Consider the following 18,478-nt stretch of genomic DNA (forward strand, 5'->3'; position numbering starts at 1 on the left):
CTCTGCTGGCATTGAGAGGAAATCATCAGACTGTTCCAAAGTGCTAGACGATCAAATAAAAGACACAGATGTTGAATTAGTGGTTGAGATTGAAGAAAGTTGGAGAGGTTTCCACTGGAAGAGACACGCTTTCACTGCCTCTCCACCTGCTTGTATGAAGATCAGCGATGCTGACTCACTTCCTGGCATGGGTGAGCACCCCGAGTGGTGGGAGGAGCTAAAGGCTGATTTCCCAGTCTGCTCTTGCTCTCCTGCTGGGTAGCATCGCGGCCTCTCTTTTCTTTTCTTTTCTTTTCTTTTGATGTAGGCCTGCAGTATTTACACGCATTCACAGTCATCCACACATGTAAACACGACCACGAGCGTCCCTCTACACTCAATCTTGTTTACGAGTAAATACAACTAAATATATTGGCTTTAAATCTTTTGCCATGTGTGGGCTGCCTCCGTGGTTACAAACCTGAGTCATGCTCATACTAGTGTTTGAGATCGTAAGCGATGGAAGTGGCCTTTGTGTTTGCTTCAAAGCTGCACTGAGCCGGAGCTGATTAAAATCCTGTGTCCTACAAAATAAAACAGCTGTTCGCGGGTTTCAGGCCAGTGGGAAAAGGACTGTGGGTATTAGCTTAAATTCGTTGAGAAATCAAGGCTCCGTTTCACAGTCCTGGGCCGAGGCACAAGACTGGAAGCATGAGAGGAACACGTTGCCAAAGGTGAACACAAAGAGTCTACATGAGTTTCAGACTCAGCGTAGCCATAACAGCAGTCCTCAACTCTCCTTTCCCCGTTTGCCTGAACTGGACTGTGTTTGGTTTGGGGCTTGGCCTCAGATAACACTCTGCCCCCAATGTGCCCAGTAGCTACAGCTCTGCTCTTTGAATACACACTCAGGTGTTAAAGCATCCAGGGCTCGGTGGCATTTCAGTCAAAGACTCCCTGGCAACTATCTCTCCCAGCCAGCGCAGAGAGGGCCTGCACCGCTCCTCTGGCCTTGGGCACTCATTATGTGGACATTTACTGTCAAAAGACATCGTTACACACACACATACATTCACACACACAGTCATCAGCTTCCTTGTGACTTGTCTGAGGTGTTTTAGGGTCCCCTGTCAGCTCAGTTAACCACAGATGGGTTGTCTGAGGGGAAACCAAACACCAAATTGACTTTCTATGTTTAATGTTGGATAATACAAGCCGAGGAAACGCTGCAGCCTCGTGAGAATGACATTTCGAAAATCTCTATTTACCACATGAATGGAAATTAGATGTTGATGCTGCTTCCTCAGCAGCTGCCTCTGTTTGGGGCTCATGGTGTTTATTCTGTGAGCAGTGTTTAATTGTAACTCGGATGACTAGGCAGTGCACACTCAGCTGGTTTCAGACGATATGAGATGGTTAGGAAATGTCATTTGTGTGATTTTTTTTTTTTGCTTCCCTTGAGTGATAAGCACCTCTTTCTCTCGTGCTCTCCAGGTATATACGGACCAGACGAGGGCTGGGCATCAGCCTACCCGGAGTGTCGAGAGAGAAACCAGTCACCAATCAACATTGTGGACCAGGATACCAAAGTATCCGCCGAGTATCAGGAACTGACCCTGGAGGGCTTTGGTGCCGAGTCTTCTAATAAGACATCTATGAAGAACACCGGCAAAACAGGTTAATAAGACAACCCACAGGCTTTTACTGGAGATAGAATTCCTCCTGCTTTACTGCTGTGTAGTTTATGTGAAAAAAGCAGACTTCTACGCTCTTACTGACTGAAATGTTTGAGGTTGTAAAACCTGACAAGTAGCTATCGGGAAGTAAAAACAACACTGTAGGGATGACTGAGAGGCAAATAGAAGGGTTTGTTCAGCGTTTAAAGTCAAAAGTTTTACAAAAGTTGCTGCTTTTCTGCTTTAACTCCATCCCATTGTTAGTTCTACTTCTGGGTCCAATGCCGAGATAAAGACGATACTGTTAGTTTTGTTGCAGAAGATATGAACTCAGTAGTTCTCGGAGGATGAAGCCTGCAAAAAATAGGCCTTAAACTTTAACCCTTAAAATGAGATTCCCAAAAAAAATAGTTTCTTTAAATATTTCTCTTCTGTTGTGTTCCTGAAATCCTTTTATTTCTATATTTAAACAATTTCTTATACACACATAGTTAATTCAGAAAGTGATTAATGATTATACACAGAGTGCTCTATTATTTGCACTTGCATCATGGGAACACCGCCTGCACAAGGAAAGAAAGACTTTCGAATAAGAAATGTTCTCCAGTTCTGATGGAACTGCTACAGCAGCAGCTACGCTAACCTCCTCAGGAGCCGCTGTTGTTGCTTTGAACCAACAGGTGCACTGTCGTCACTCCGAACCAGACGCCCTCGAGGACGCTGATTGGTCAAATACAAGCACATAATTTGACGCCTGTCAAGACGGATCATGTGTCTCATGTCGCGATCTCGCAAATCCAGATGCCTCCCAAGATCAACCAAAACTTGGTGCAACAGAACTATCAAATACACACTAAAGGGGAGAGGAAACCAGAGTTGAAGTGACAGCTGAGAGACAGATTCGGGGAGGACGGCCAACTGTCCCTACCTCCCACTCCTCCTCCAAGTTTGATGAAAATCAGAGTCATCCAACGACACGGGCAATTTTACTGAAGCGTGTGTGTGTGCGTGTGTGTGTGTGTGTGTGCGTGTTTCATAACTAGGAAGTATTGTGCACTGGGGTCTAACTACTGTATGCGTATGTCACTGCAAAAGAAAACGAGACTCTTTTGGTTTGGTAATTAAATGTAAGCACAATCTACTTAAAATGAGCGGAGAGGAGAGAAGAGGAGAGAAAGATTTCAATGACAAGATGAACAAAAGAAGAAGCTGACGATAATGTAACGACACTGTAGGAAAAGCAGACTAGAACAGTACTTTCTCTTCCAAGTCTTAGAATGATTAAATACTTGTGTTATGTCCCTTTGGTTCATGATGTTTGTAATACGATGTAAAGCAAAAAGAACATCCTTAAAAAAACAAAATGACAAAATAAGTATCCAGTTATACATGATCCATTACCTGGCCAGATCAGTGGCCTTAAATTGTTACACTATTTGAAGAATCGATACCATTAAATATAGACTCACATTAAATTGAAGCAAGAACTACAGTATATGCTTAGGGATTACAGGGATGAGGTGACATTGAACTGGAGTAATTCCATTTTTGCTCCCCAAACTTGAGAATTGACTCCATTTTCATAGGAAAACATTTGCTGTGTGATATTAGGTAGGAACATGAATAGTTGTACAGTTAACTCAGATGATGTCAGACACATTATGTTCTTCTACAAGTGTGTGTGCGCGTGTGTGTGTGTGTCAGGCATATGAGGGGAGAAAACAGGGCTGCAGTATGTGCTTTTGTTAGGTAATTTCTATAAAATGTATTTGAAACCTCATCAAATTCATTGATGCAGAACCTTAAATATCACCATCCTCATCATATAAACCTGGCCTGTCTTTGTGGAGGCAGAACTCACTCCAGCTGTGACGTAAAGATGACGGCATTGGGAAGTCAGTGAGCCATTCAAAGAAGAAAGAAGGTCAACACTCCCAAACTCCCTTGCGCTTATTTAATGGAACTATAGAGAGGTGACACTAAAAGGGTCCTGCTCTTCATCACACCTTAAGGATCTATAGCAACGCCATCTTTAGAGCATCATTCAGAGCACATGGTCACTCTTCTAGCTAACAGTGCCTGGTGTTAAGTTGTCCCACAAATTGAAAACATGATCCTCGGTCAAACCAGGTAGCGACATCAGGTGCATGGATTTCTTGTCAGAATATATTCATCGTCCATCATTTCCCTTCTCAATATGACTCTGGCTTTACGGCTCAATAAAGCAAGTAGTTAGCCACAGGCTGGTGTTTAAATTAGACCCACCCACACCTGAGCATCTCCATGGTCCCTTCAGCTAAAAACCAGTGGAAAGTTGCGCTGGATTTTGGATTGTTGCTGAAACTCACCTGTAAGGCAAACTAAAGTTTATGAAATGAAATCGTACTGAAAGATTTTCGCCACAATTTTCACGGCTTTTATGGTTTTTGAAATCAAAATTGTTTTAAGTACAAAGCTTACATTTATACCATGAATGAACTCCACCCCTGGCACATTAAAGCTCCCCAGCAACGGTTTGCATTTCTCCTGACGTTGACAACCTTTTGTCTAATTTAGACGCTTTAACCACCAATTTCAAGAAAGTTAAAAGCTTTGTAGTGAGCAAGTGTTGTACTTACTGACATATTTCATGCCAAAGAACAGAAGGTCAAAGTATCACATGAATCACAGACCTTGAATCAGGTATTCAACAAATATCCCACTCAGATTTCTCCTTGAATTTGAAACAAGGCAGCCTGATGTTCAACAATGCTGGTTTATCTGATGACTAACCCCTCGTCTATCACTTGATCCATTTTTTTATGGTAGGAATTCTCATCAATGCCAGTCTGATAGTGCTCCTGATGGTTGTATACTCGAATGTAGGAAACAACCCAATGCGGAGAGGATAAAAGGCAGCAAGGTGACACGTTTTATAATCCCACAGCTCGTATGGGCAGGTGTCTGCATGTCAAACATCTGCTGCGTCACTTCCCTTCACGCGATTACGAAACAAGACAGGTGCAATATGCGGCAAGTCTTTTGTGCTGAAGATTACACATCATTTTCATTCCGACACAGTGAATCCATATTAGTACAAGTGCAATGGCAGGTGTCTCTGCCTGTAGGCATCAGTACTCGGCCATCTGCACTCAAGGCGCTTGGCGTCTCAAGGACCCTCCTCGTCAGCGACAGGTATTTTTCACAATTCTAGCTTGTCAGTAAGATGGATGATCCTTTCTCCAAAGTGGAGAATTGGTGTTGAAAGGCTTTTGAGAGGCCACAGGTGGTTGGTAGGACCGATGACAGCCCTCAGAGTGCTGCCCGGAGCACAGCCAAGTAATGTTTTACATTTTACGTAACTTGTTTAATCGACGGGTTCTGAGTCCTACGAGACCACTGAATATCTCGTTAAAAGATCTGAAGCTGCAGGGTTTTTTTTTGTGTAAAACTTAAGAAGAGAGAAACCAAAAACCAGCATAACCGTCATCTGTTGACCAGTTGGTTGCGTTATAATTAATATCTATAATCACTCCATCCACATCTATATCCACATTTATATATGAACCAAAGTGAGGGGCCGACCGGCTAGCATGCTAATGCGGCTAATGAGGACAAATGTCCGCTTAAAACCATAATATCTTGGAAAACATGTACACCAAATATTACCATCTAGATTTGTTGTTAAAGCGAACATTAATATCATTGCGTTTAACAAAGTTGACAAACACGCAGTGTAGAACCTGAAATTCAGTCAGGACATTTCAAAAGATGGATCTGCTTGGTAAGAAAAAAAAAGTAAAAACACTTAAAATCGACGAGTGGAAAATGAAAAGTAAAACAAAATCAGGACAAACAAACCTATAAAAGAAATATACAGTAAAAGGCTATTAAACAACTGCAGTGGAAACAATCCAAGAGCGATTAGCAGGTTTCCATGACATTTAGGACATTCTTTTCCCTGGACGAACTTCTCTGTCTGACCCAACATTACCTTTTCATTGAGGATTTTTGATCTCCATTCTGCCCTCATTACCACGAGGTGCGGTCGAGCAAAGCCTTTCACCCGCTGAGCTTCTCAGTGGCAGCGGATCAGACTGTGGTGGTGCTGAGCAGCTTCCAGGTGTGAGTGTGATCAGGCGATTCCTGCTGAAGATCACTCACTCACACCTCTCGGTAACCCCTCGAAGAAAGAGCAGCTAAGTTTAAAAAGGCGTTCCACCAAACTGACGAATCCCGCTGACCTAAAATGCCTCAACTTCTTTTCCCGGCAGTCTAATTTGACAAGTTTTTTTGGACTAAAACTGACCGATATTTCAACAGCATGGGAAAGTTTTTTTGAAATTAGCAAACAGGGAATATATCAAAGGACAGAACATAGCTTGTAGTTAAACAGCCATTTAATCCTTCTCAAGCAGAGCGTTGACTTCTTCCTCCATCGTCGTTCCCTTTATCCATGCTGCAGAGGTCAGAGGTCAGCGCCACAGCCATGACATCGACCCCTCATTTCTTCTGCTGCCTCGTGATGGACCTTTTCCTGTTCAGACAATCTATTTTGTCTGCATTAGAAACAAATGTTAGCTACATTTCAAGAACAAGACCATGTTTGATCCTCCCCCGCCCTCAACGCCCCTGCATTTACCACTCATTCCCCTTTCCTCTAGAACCTTTGCAAATTTAAATAAAACTGCACCAACTACTGACCTGGTCTTTGTTAGTCAATTGTAGAAGGTCGGGTTTAGGTTTAGACACCAAAAATACTTGGTGTGTGTGATGCGACCAATCCTGTCACACAGACTTTTACACAGGTCTTTTGAGGGCTGCATGAAATCATTGCACCTGGCAGGAAGTGGTTCGATGTGTTGATTGTAAAACTACAATGAGTCATAATCTTAAATTATTTCTTCAATGCAACGCTCAACCCTACTGTAGTTCTATAAATGCAGGATGAGATTGTTTTGTATCCGATGACTGTGGAGTTATGCTAACTTAAGGCTTCGGTAGCTAACGCGAGCTAGCCTCGATGGTGGAGTCAGACATACCGCTTGTGTTTGTCTGAGTTTGAGATGTACTGTTTCTTTACAGTGGTTTAAAATGCTCCTTTGCAATTATTCTTCGTACTATCTTTGTTATACCATCATCATTTCTACTTTTATTTTTACGCTTGTTATTTCATTTATTCATGTATTTATTGCATTGCCTTTAAGATCCTTTGTTCATTCATCTTTGGTTGCATGTTAAGTGATATGCTTTAGTTTTACCCATTTGTTGTTGTTTTTTTCCATCCCATAGAACCTTCATCTTTTTATAATGTGGAGAAAATATTCTGGAATAAATGCTCCAGTTGCTTTTTCTCATTCATACATCAAATGAAAAACCTTGTTTGTCTTCACCACTGTAATTCACAAGGAAGAAAGTAAAAGGATTTGACGTTCAAAGACAAAACCTAAGCTGTCAATCATTGTCACCTGCTGCTGAGCTGTAATACAGAAGAAGATGGAGAAGTCACGCAGAGCAGCTCCTCACTAAAAGCTGCAATCACCCATCCTCCACTTTCTCTGTCTCTCTCCCTGTCAAGGTGAGGTTCTGCTAGCGAGACAGAAGAGACACCTCTGCTGGCAGAATATTCAGTGTAAAGTCAGGGTATTAACAGATCAGTAGCATCCTGACAAACAACTCCAGATTCTTCAACAATGAGTGTTTCACCAGAATCAAAAGTTCCAAAACTCAGCATTTAGTGTTTTTACAGCCATAAAATGTTGCGTATTGGCAGTGTAAGACAGTGGAAACTGGTGGTGTCGGTGCCAAACCAAACCCAACCGCAGAAGTAGGTTCGTCCTCTGTGGAGTCTGAATGTCAACAAGTTTTAGTTCAAGGAACCACATCGTCAACTGAAGTTTTCATCTTGTAACTTTAGCTGTGTAGGAGGCTGGTCAGAATGAGCGTTCATCAAAAGATTTCAATCCCCGAAAAAGGCCTATAACAGTTGTTTTTTTGTTTTTTTTAAGTACATGCTATTTTTTATTTCACAAGTGCTCTACAACACTAGACAATACCATATTTCCTCTTTATTTCTTCCATTCTGAGCAAAGTAAACTTTTTTAAACTCAAATTTAAAAAATAAAAAAAAGAAGAAGCATAAAAAAAAACCCAACACAAACAGCGACTGTGAACATTCAGTTGGACTTCGGGGCCTGTCTGCTCAAAACTGAGCACGTCCACCTCCTGTGGTAGACCTGGATGTGCCTGGCTGCAGCAGAGCACGTGCGTTTGCTGTGGTAGGGAGTGAGAGAAGGACACTGATGTAACCAGGCTTAAAAATAATCTGTTGAAAGTTAAAAATGTTCATAGTCTTCGAGGGCTGCCCACCAGCCTGTTCAGTGTCCTCAACAGCCGACTCATCGCTGCTGGAGCAGCTCTCTGCTTGTTGATTTGTTGAGGTCTCACTCTGCCTCTGACTCAGTCTAACCTGTGGCCCTTTCCCTGCTCACATCACTCCTGCTCCTGTCCGTCTTTATTCCCGCTTAACAGCAAACACACCATAGGGCCCTGTGGCTGCACCCTCATGTTCAATTGGTTAAAAAAAAAAAAATCATCTGAAGACAGACTAGATTTAACACACAGCAAAGGTTTACTGGCTCAAAAACACACTCCAGCAAAGACAAGGAGAGCAGTTTATTTTTAACAAGTGGAAGATGAAAAGTACCTCTTCTTTCTCGTGCTTGCAACCTGTAAGCAACTGCATCCCAGGATCTTTGATTTCCCTACAGCCGTGCGCCTGTCTGGGTACTGGCAACGCCACACGTCTGTCTGTCATGGTGTCATCATGGATGATCAGGTGATTATCACAGTAGGAAATGAGTCAGGTCAGGGAGACAGGGACCGACCCGCCCACCCATCAGAAAAATAAGATGGCATCACACACGAAACCACTGATACATACTGTATCATGTCAGTGTTTTAGGAGCAGCCAAACACGTAATGTCAACAATTCTGAGCAGAAAAAGCAGTAATAATGTGATCCTGTCTATATATGGAAAAGAAGGCCGTGCTTGGAATGCCATAAATTCACTTTTGCAATTTAGAACAATGTTTCCCTCGTCTGGTTCACTTGTCTTAATTATTATCTTGTTTTGTTGCATTTTATTCCAGTAACTTCTTCTTTTACTTGCATGCTATTATTTATTTTCCAATTGTGGGTCTTTGAAACATTACGATAGTTTGTTGTTTTGGTTTTTTTTGTAAATCAAATGTCGTATTGATCCGATTTTTTTTTTCTGTCCCATTTTTTCATTCTTAATTTTTACTGGTTTTGGTCCACACCTGGTCTTCTTTTAATTCATTGTATCCATTTATTCTATTCCGTGTTCATTTTATTACGTGTAGAGATATTTTTGTGTTCTGTTTAACATTACCCACATAGTCTTAGTCAGCATCTGTGCTTTCAGCGTTGTCAGCTACCAAATGTCACGTCCTCTCTTCACAAGATAGATGGATAGATAGACACTTTATTAATCCCCAAGGGGAAAATCCACTTCCACACTCAAATGCCTGATGCAGCTCTCACAAACAGTCACAATTATTACAGGTTGATCGTAGTAATGCTACACTTCAGAATTAACAACAGCACATACACATTTGTTGTGTATGTGCGCTAAACTTGAACAGTCCGTTGTTCCAATGGAGGCAAGTGAGAGTGAGGCCTGCAGCCAGACTTCAAGGTCGGCGCTGCCACCCCAAGGGAGGTTGAGAGGGCAGGGGCAGGGGTCAGGAGTGCGACTGGTCTCGCCAAGTCCCAAGGAGATAAATGCCAAGCGTTGACAGTCCATGCATCTGGGGTGCAGAGCAGCACGATGACGTCACGTCATGATGACACCTGGTTTGAGATGCGTTGATTTCCTCACCATGAGTTGCTACAAATCATGGAGAATAACCTACAGTGTCTCCTGCTTCAGGCCTCACATGGAACAGTGCAATTTGTCATAGCAGACAGAGTATTAATTACACAATTATGTACCCAGGCAAATGTCAAATGGTTTTCACAACAGTTACACAGAGGAAGCGGTGAGAGAAATTTTAAATACGGCTCCTGCAGCTGTTCACCAGTTCCTGGGGTTCAAGTCAAATGATGTCAGAGAGCTGATTTGCAGTTGAGCTGAAAGTGAGTGTGAAGGATTCAGCTGCAGAAAAACAGCTATTAAATCCCTCGGTGCTGTGAGTCAGTCAGAAATACACAGCTCTAACACATGAATCTGTGATATAGACGACTGTACTACAGCAGCACCCTGAGGTCACACACGCCGACAAGGTTGACTCACTCGTCTTGTATTCCAGAGCGCTAAAGTTACAGGACCTCTTGCTGAGCATGGTAACTCTCCCACACACACACACACACACACACACACACACACACTCCTTCATCACAACTGACCAGATTCTGCTGCCTTTTAAGCAAAAGCTTTTACGTGTAAAGCCCTGGAAATTTGCCCCAAGAGACTGCAATGTTTATTTGGTCCCTTGATATGAAGGAATTAATAGAATGAGCCAGACTGAAGAGTTTGCTACTGCTAGTCTAATGTGGCTTTCGAGTCATTTCTGAGCGTTCCTCAAAGCTCGCGTTCATTTTTTAAAATGTTTTTCACCACTCGAAATATAAAGCACGTGAAAGACAGAAATGTAAAAGGGTGGGCGCTACTCTCTTTCTACTGATGATCTATTTTTTTTATCACGACAGTGGGGAACACGACCCATCGTTTGTGTTGTATTCAGTCTGTTAACCTGAGTTTTTCATCAGTCCCTGCTAATGACCACATACACATGACATGAGGTGTGTTTCCCTGCAGTTCGAAGCCTCTAAATTAGACTTCAGCCCCATTTTAACAGGCTAAAAACCTGTAAACATCCGCGACCTTCTGTTTTTGTCCGCACGTAGCCTGACATCCCTCTACTGCGCTGTGCCAGCGATCAACAAAAAAAAAATCCTCTATTAAACAATGTGAGAACAAGCAGGTTATATTCATTACAACCCTGGTGACTCGTGGTGTGAAAAAAGAAACCAGCTTGCTCTTGCGATTCTGAAGTCACGTACACACCAAATGTAATTCAGCAGATTCTACATTTAAGTAGGCTAATGCAACGATGCCAAAGATCATGTTTGACGTTTCATATGACCTGAATGTCCATCGCGTGAGGTGAAAATATTGAACTTTTGGGGCAAGTCTTTGTGAGGAAATGCCATGGAAGCCTATCGACACTCAGCATTTCCCTGACGTCACTGATGACGTAGCAAGTGAAGACAGAACATGGAGGAGAATCGTATTGACGCGGTGCTTCACAGGCTCAAAGAGCGACTGAGAGAACTGAAACTGATCTCCAAGTTGGCTGCGAGGCTTGTTAGCCATACCTTCAGGTAGTGAGAGCTGGTGAGCTCTCACCGCTCTGAAAGCTTCCAAAAGCAAATGTTCAAGTAGGCTTAAGATAAAAGGGACTTCCAATTCAACTCAAACTGGAATCAGAACAAGATAGTGTAACATTCAATATCCAGGAATTCACATGATGGACAAATTGACCGCACCAGGGGCGAATTGACCACATTTTCATTCACGGTACAGCCATATAACCTACTAGGTTGTGAAAGCACTCTCACCCTCTGGTCATATCATAGTGATGAAAAAAAGTGTAAAACCCTTCAATTTAAGAGGAACAAATCTCCCAAGCTAAACATTTTCAGCAAGTTCTACAGTCCAGCCGGGAAAGATCAAAGTCCAGAAACTTGAATGGAAAATGTGACTGCAGGTATTTCAGCGCAGCAGCAGCAGCAGCAGTGAGCTTTCAAACTGAAGAGGTTCAAAAGTTCACACTTATAGAAAATCAACCATTTAAGAGATCTGACCCAAATATAATAGATTCTTCCAGACCATTCTAGGTCATACACTCTGTTTGTATTTGTTCAGTATATCTTTGTGTGTTTGTGTGTTTGTGTGTGTGTGTGTGTGTGTGTGTGTGTGTGTGTGTGTGTGAAATCCTGCAACAAGACACATCAAGCGACAAGACTAAAAGAACCCATCTCATCTAATGAGGGCTATAACAGGGTAGAGCTAGCAGTGGGAAGCAGGACAGCTTTTAACGTTGACTGGTGGTCAGAGTCTGGGCTTGTTTAACGTTACCTGGGAGGTTATTCTGGGTCCAAGCTTTGTTCTCACTCTAGACCCCATGTCCTAAGGTCAAAGCGCACTCCCTGTGGATGTAGCAGCAAGGTTTTGATGTGATTTTAAGAAACCAGAAGATAGAGGTAGATAAAAGTACATGTACTCATTTCTCAAGTAGAAGTATGCGTACTGAACTAATAAAAACTGGTCTACAGTAGAGGATTCAACCTATTTACTCAAGTAAAAATAAAATAGTACTGGATGAAGAAGGTACTCAAAAGCATAGAAACACAAATAAGAAAAAAATAAAACTGAAAATAATCACATATGATCCGCTTAGCAGCAGAAGCATGCAGGGAGTATTACATTTTTTCCAGTCCAAACTAAAGTAACAAGCCTTTTTTAGATATATATGAGTAGAAAGTACAGATACTGTGTTCAAATTAAGGGAGTAAAAAGTCGTCTGAAAAATATCCAGTCAATTACAGATACCTGAATGAAGTATTTATACTGTTTTACTGCCCATCTTTGATGATGTAAGAAGTTAACAAGCAGTGTAATAAAGTGCTGTCATATTTCGAGCAACAACAGCGCTGTGTAAACAGAAAAGTGCAGTAATCTGAGCACCTGGACATAAAGTCACAGATTAGCCTCACAAGGTCTTGGTTGAACATTATTGTTCACATGCTTCAGTTGGTGGTAAACTGACAGTGTTGGTGTGGCTGTCCAGGATAAAACCAAGGTCTCTGACTCAGCCCATCAGATCCAGGAAGTCAGCACACTCTGTCTCTCTTTATGTTCTCCAAAGACAGTTGTATCCATTTAGTTAGAGAAAGTGTTGCATCCAGTTGCTGATTTGTTTAATGCAGTGCCACAGATATGCAAGGTTAAAAAGTCAGTTTAATGGAAACTAATGAAGAACATATTGTAGTCTTGGAAAATATGCCAAATGTGCTAATGAACTTGTTCTTGTAATAGTTGTAATATCTGTGTGAGCACAGACAGAGAGGACAGAGTAGCTGCATGAGGAACAATGTGTTTGTGAATTCCCTCAGCAGTCTCGCTGCTGTACCCATTTCTGTTCCAATTCCAACTGACTGATTAAGGTGACAGAGAGTGACTCAACCTCCCAGTGACTGCATCATAAGCAGGTGGCGGCGTGTCACTAAGGTGTGAGACATCTGTTTGTCTGAACGCGGGGAGCTCAATCAGGCGAAGCGGACACACTCTGTGCTGTCATCCCTGTGGGAATGGACCGGCCAGCTGACCTTCACAGAGACCGTCAGCAGCGCTTACGCCACCCGGCCCTCGCGGTGCGCTCAGAGCCAGCGACAGAACGAGAGCTCATCATAGCAGTTAAGATGAAATTTCCCTGACGTTTCTGATGCAAAGCATCTCGGGCCATTAGAAACTAAAACAATGCGCCTCGGGCCACCGAGGCAGCTCGCAGAGAAAAATGATGACGGCGGCCACCTGCAAAGTAAGAAACACAGCAGAGCACGACTTAAATGGATTTGGGATGCCGCAGCATGTTGAGAGATCTGTAAAAATGCTAACACAAACAACAGCTGCGAAACAAAATGGCGTGCCGCTCCCGCTACATAATGCATGGCTAACAAGACAAATGTCCTCACGTCTTCCGCATGAAATATGCATAGATTCTGCACCGTTTCTAAACGACAGATGAGCATTTTATCTGTGGAGGGATCACCATGTGGAGACGCTGCTGAAGGTGATGATGGAGCTGGAAAGCAGGCTGGATAACCGCCCCCCCCCCCCCCCCCCGCCCCCCCAGCCCCCAGCCTTTCAGGGGGGAAAAAAATCAGAAACGTCACTTAAGTTTTCCTCTTGGATGAACTTAAATGTCTTGACCTTGAATGCGGAATCAACGGTGTGATACCAGTGGGAAGAGAAAGAGCTTGTAGCCTTATAAAAGCACAGTTTCTAATTTAAATGACATGAAATGCTCTTTGCCTTTTCCAGAGAAATAGCTGACATTGTTTCAGTTGCGCAGTCTCTCCTGTTCTGACATACAACACAAATTATTCAAGTACTTCAAGTACTCAACGATCCTTTTAACAACCAGTCTGCTCTGAAGATGATTTGTAGCTCCTTTAAATGGAAAATAAAGATCCGGAGGCATGATGTGAATACAGACAATCGATCATATCTGAGGTAGTAACGAAGAAAGGAGGAGTCCTGGTTGACACAAAAAGGGACAGCGAGTGATCAGAAACGATTGGAAGGCAGTGCTTCAGACGAGCTGGACTCAGGGGTCAGCCTGTAAACTAGTCACTCATCGAGACTTAGACGATCCTGCTTCATGCTGAAAGTGATTGAAAACAATTATAGTTGAGGGTAAAACTGCATTACTTTATCCTGCAAGCAACAATGCTTGTGTAGGAAATCCCATCCTCTTCATGTCTCTACTGCACTTCCAACCTACTTCACTCCTCTGTGTGCTGTACAAAGCAGAGTCCCACAGCCAACCGCTAGTTAGCTTGGTGCCCTGAATGGTAGCGAATGGGAAGACTTAGCATGGCCTTTCTATTTCCACATTTAACTAAGTTCTTATGTCTGCTTTTAAATTGATTTTAGGGTAAGTAATTCTTTTCAAACTGCAGCTGTAAGTCTCTTTTTTTTGCAAGCGTTCATCAGTACAAGTTAATTTTCCCCAAATACTTTATAATTTACACTACACAAAAATATGAGAGGAACAGTTCGTCATAGAACAGTGTGCATGGCAACTTGAACACTGCAAAATTCTAAATTCAAAACAATGTATTTCTTATCTTGGGTTATTTGATCATGCTTTGTTTTCCAGTTAATCAACCAGTTCTACTTTCAGATCGTCCAGTTATGATCAATACAGATCGCTCATAGATGATCTAATGACGGGCGGCACGGTGGTGCAGTGGCTCACAGCAAGGAGGTTCCAGGTTAAAGTCCCGGCTCAAGCACGGGATCTTTTTGGGAGAGCCATTGTTGTCTGTCTATATGTGTTGGCCCTGCCATGGACTGGTGACCTGTCCAGGGTGAACCCTGCTTCTCCCCTGAAGGCTGCTGGGATAGACTCCACCACCCACCCCCCCATGACCCTTAACGGGATAAGCGGTCGAAAATGGATGGATGGATGGACGGACAGACAGATGGATGGATGGATGGACGAATGGATGGATGGATGGATGGATGATGTAATCACTGAGCTGGTGGGAGGAGTTACATCACAGCACGGCAGTTAAAAGGCAGCATGGCCGAAGCAAATAGTGAAGTTGTAGAAGACACTCACACTTGGTCACTCACACACACACACACACACACACACACACACACACACACACACACACTCCCCTGCACTAAAATTGCTCTGAGCCTGACCATGATTATGTCATCATTGAGCTGTACCAGTCCGGTATTTGGTCAGGATTCCCACTGATCCAATGTTTATATTTCCTCACAGGAGTGGAACGGAAGAGAAATCTGCTCCCGTATCAGGCTCTGTGCTCCTCACACTCACTGAATCACACACACTGCAACACACACTGAATCACACACACTGTAAGACACACTGAATCACACACACTGAATCACACACTGAATCACACACACTGAATCACACACTGTAACACACACTGAATCACACACCACTGTATATCACACACACTGTAACACACACTGTAACGAGAGATGAGAAGTTCATGCCACCAATTGTAGTTTGGTTTGAATTGAATTCTCTTTTAAAAAGATTAAGCCCAACCAATCAACTCTGGCTCCTCTGTGAACTGTAATTACCCATAATGCACTGCAAAGGTTGTTCAGAGAAACCTAATGGGGCATAAATGCATCATTATCACAAATCTGTAGCATGAAGATTACTGTTAATGCAGGGTTGTCGCTGTTGTTTTTTTCATCTAGTTGGAATTGTTGTAAGGTTGTTCATGTTTATTTTCCTATTTTATTTATCAAAGTTCTGATCTTACTCATCTAAATCTAAATGTTTGTGCATTCCTGAAGCTCTCCGCCAACATTTTGTCAATTTGATTCAAAGGTCACCTGGCTCAAAATGTGACAGCAGCTCTGGCACTCTTATGGCTTTACTCTATGATTTAGTCCTTCTTAATGGCCGGCTGTTTAATTTTAATGAGACGCAGCTCTTCCTTCCAGGTCTGTGTGGGAGTTTGGACCGATACACAGCTAATTCTCCCACATTGTTGGGCTAACAGCAGAGTTCTGCTCCCTCGCTTCCTCCACAGTGATTTGTTGCGCGTAGATGGGAAGTGAGCTCCGGCGGCCCCACTGTAATGGACTTTACTTCAAGATTTAGTTTCAGGGCTCACGGTAGAGCTCCCGTTTTTGCCGCACAAAGAAATTTCATCTTCATTACAGTTTTAGGAGTTCTGTATTTTAGTTTGTACATTGATCAGATAGCAGACTCATAATGGTTTACATCTGCATGGATACGGTTGTTGCGTGGAGGCAGGTGGACTCAGCAAATACACAAGTGAGTACAACAGACATAATTACAGAGACACAGGTGGGAGAACACAAAGGAGCGGATTAGCTGATTGGAAATGTGCTGATGAAAAAACACAAAAAATCTAACTGAATCCACAAATGAATTAAAAAAAAAAAAAAGGTTACAAGATTCAAAATGATCCAAAAAGTGCTGATTGATAACATCGAACTCTAAAGCAGGAGCGGTCCAAATGGACTTCATTACCAAAATGACCAGAACATCTGCTCTGCTGTTTTGCTCATCTCATTTTTGATTAAATCAAAAACTCATACGGTGTAAACAATGGGCAACCGCCTTCCTTCCTCCCTCTGCTGGTTTTCTGTCAGTCAAAGTAATGCATGATGGGATACGGAGTCTGGTTATTGTTTATTATATATATATATATATATATATATATATATATATATATATATATATATATATATATATATATATATATATATATATATATATAGTAGAACGTAGACAGTGAGGGACTTTGAGAACAGTGCTTTCACGTACACCTCATTTGGTTCCAAATCCAAATTATAGGTGTGAAACCTCCCACAAACCACTGTCGGACCAGCCTATCACCCTGTGGTCCTAGGCCCGTTACCAGGTGAACTGCAGTTTGCTTTGCTGTCGGTGAAAATGTAGATGTAGATGTAAATGAGACTCACAGTGCATGCAAGAAATGGAAAAGTACAATCAAACAGTCAGAATTCATCCATTTGCCTTCCTAACATCAGAGCAAATATGGCAACTGTGTGAGAAATTAAGAGATTTAACTTGTCGCAAACATTTTACGTTGAGTCATCACACCTAAGCCTTGATGTAGTAATCAGGTCAGTCCCCTGTTTTCTTGAACGTGTGAGTGGGTGCGCATGTAATCAGTCGCCTTCACACCCCAGGACTTGAGACACAACGTGCTGATGGTTCTGTCCAGTGTTACTGAACACGCTCTGGAAAACAGGTTCGTAGATCAGGAATACAAAGCCAGAGTGAGCAACATCAAACTTGCAACATTGCACAGGTTGAGATAATATAGGAACCAGAACACAGGACAATGAAACAGACATCGCTATTGAAATAGAGGGAGGGAGGAGGAGGAGGGGCTGCAGGGTGATGATTTATTACGCCAGTGTTCAAAGTAGAGATAAAAGAACATCAGAGCTTGTCAATAGTATGGTGCTTAATAAAACCATGGCTACTGGCTGGTGGATGGCGTAACGTAATCAAGCTCCTAAAAGGAATCGCAATATGCTGCTGCTGCTGCTGCTCCGCTCTCGTGATTGACAGGATGTGATTCTCCTCTCACTCCAACGTGGGCGACCTCACTACCGGCTCTCACAGGACACTGTGAGCACTAACCACACCCGATGACACGTGCAGAACCTAGCAACTGATTCAGAGAGAAGGAAATGGACGGTTGTGAGTGTGTGTTTGTGTGCGTGGGTGTGTGAGAAGGCCCCTGTAGACATTACTCCCACCTTACCCATTCATACAACAAGTCAAAGCCGTGTTAGACAGAACGGGTTTAGAATGTTTAATTATTTAACTATTTCAACAGCAAACAGTAAATTAAAGCTCAGCCCCTGAAGTTAAAATCTGAATATTTCAACAGCCAATCCTTTCAAATCCTATCAGCAACCTATGATTTCTGTTCCTGATTGTCTACGAGGGAGGAGGCCTGTTGCCGGGCTCATGTATAATTGATTTCCTTTCATCATTTTTGTTGGTTAAAAATGAAGCTGTTCTTTGAATAAACACTGGAATGATTGCATCAGTTCTGTAGTGCTGCTCCAACTTCAAACTGCCGTACTAGTTTCTGTTTTCCTACGCAAAGAACACACCTGAAATGTATGTAATTCTATTAGCGGGCTATTTGTAAAAAAACAAAAAAAAACAAAAAAAAAACCCACGTGTTTTATTAGGATAAACCCTGACAGTCTCTAAAACTCTGTTGTGTAATTTTGCGCTGACGCTCAGAAATGGAGCTATGGAACGAGGACTGTTCAGTACCTTCAGGTGCAGTTTTGAACAATGTACATTTTGTTTCCTCAGAAGTACAATGTCAGTCTAAGAGAGGCCAGATGTGCACATTCTGACAAATAGAAAGGCTCTAAAGGGACCAGAATCGTCTGTCATATGGTCCCTCTTGATATGATACCTGTATTTTTGAGTGTGCACCACGTGGCTGA

The 18,478-nt window shown here is 42.5% G+C and overlaps 1 protein-coding gene across 3 annotated transcripts in view; it reads left to right on the top strand.

The window, feature by feature from the left end:
• The window catches only part of LOC147267412 (receptor-type tyrosine-protein phosphatase gamma-like), a 508,446-nt gene that overhangs the window by 288,700 nt on the left and 201,268 nt on the right, over nucleotides 1-18,478 (top strand). For all 3 annotated transcript variants that reach the window (XM_086198300.1, XM_086198303.1, XM_086198302.1), the window contains exon 3: nucleotides 1,474-1,656. In XM_086198300.1, coding sequence (XP_086054426.1) covers nucleotides 1,474-1,656 — 183 coding nt within the window. The remainder of the gene's footprint in view (nucleotides 1-1,473; nucleotides 1,657-18,478) is intronic.

This window comes from Aulostomus chinensis, chromosome 3 (assembly GCF_037954235.1).
Source record: "Aulostomus chinensis isolate RoL2024-O1b breed Wild chromosome 3, RoL_Achi_v1.0, whole genome shotgun sequence".
Taxonomy (NCBI): domain Eukaryota; kingdom Metazoa; phylum Chordata; class Actinopteri; order Syngnathiformes; family Aulostomidae; genus Aulostomus; species Aulostomus chinensis.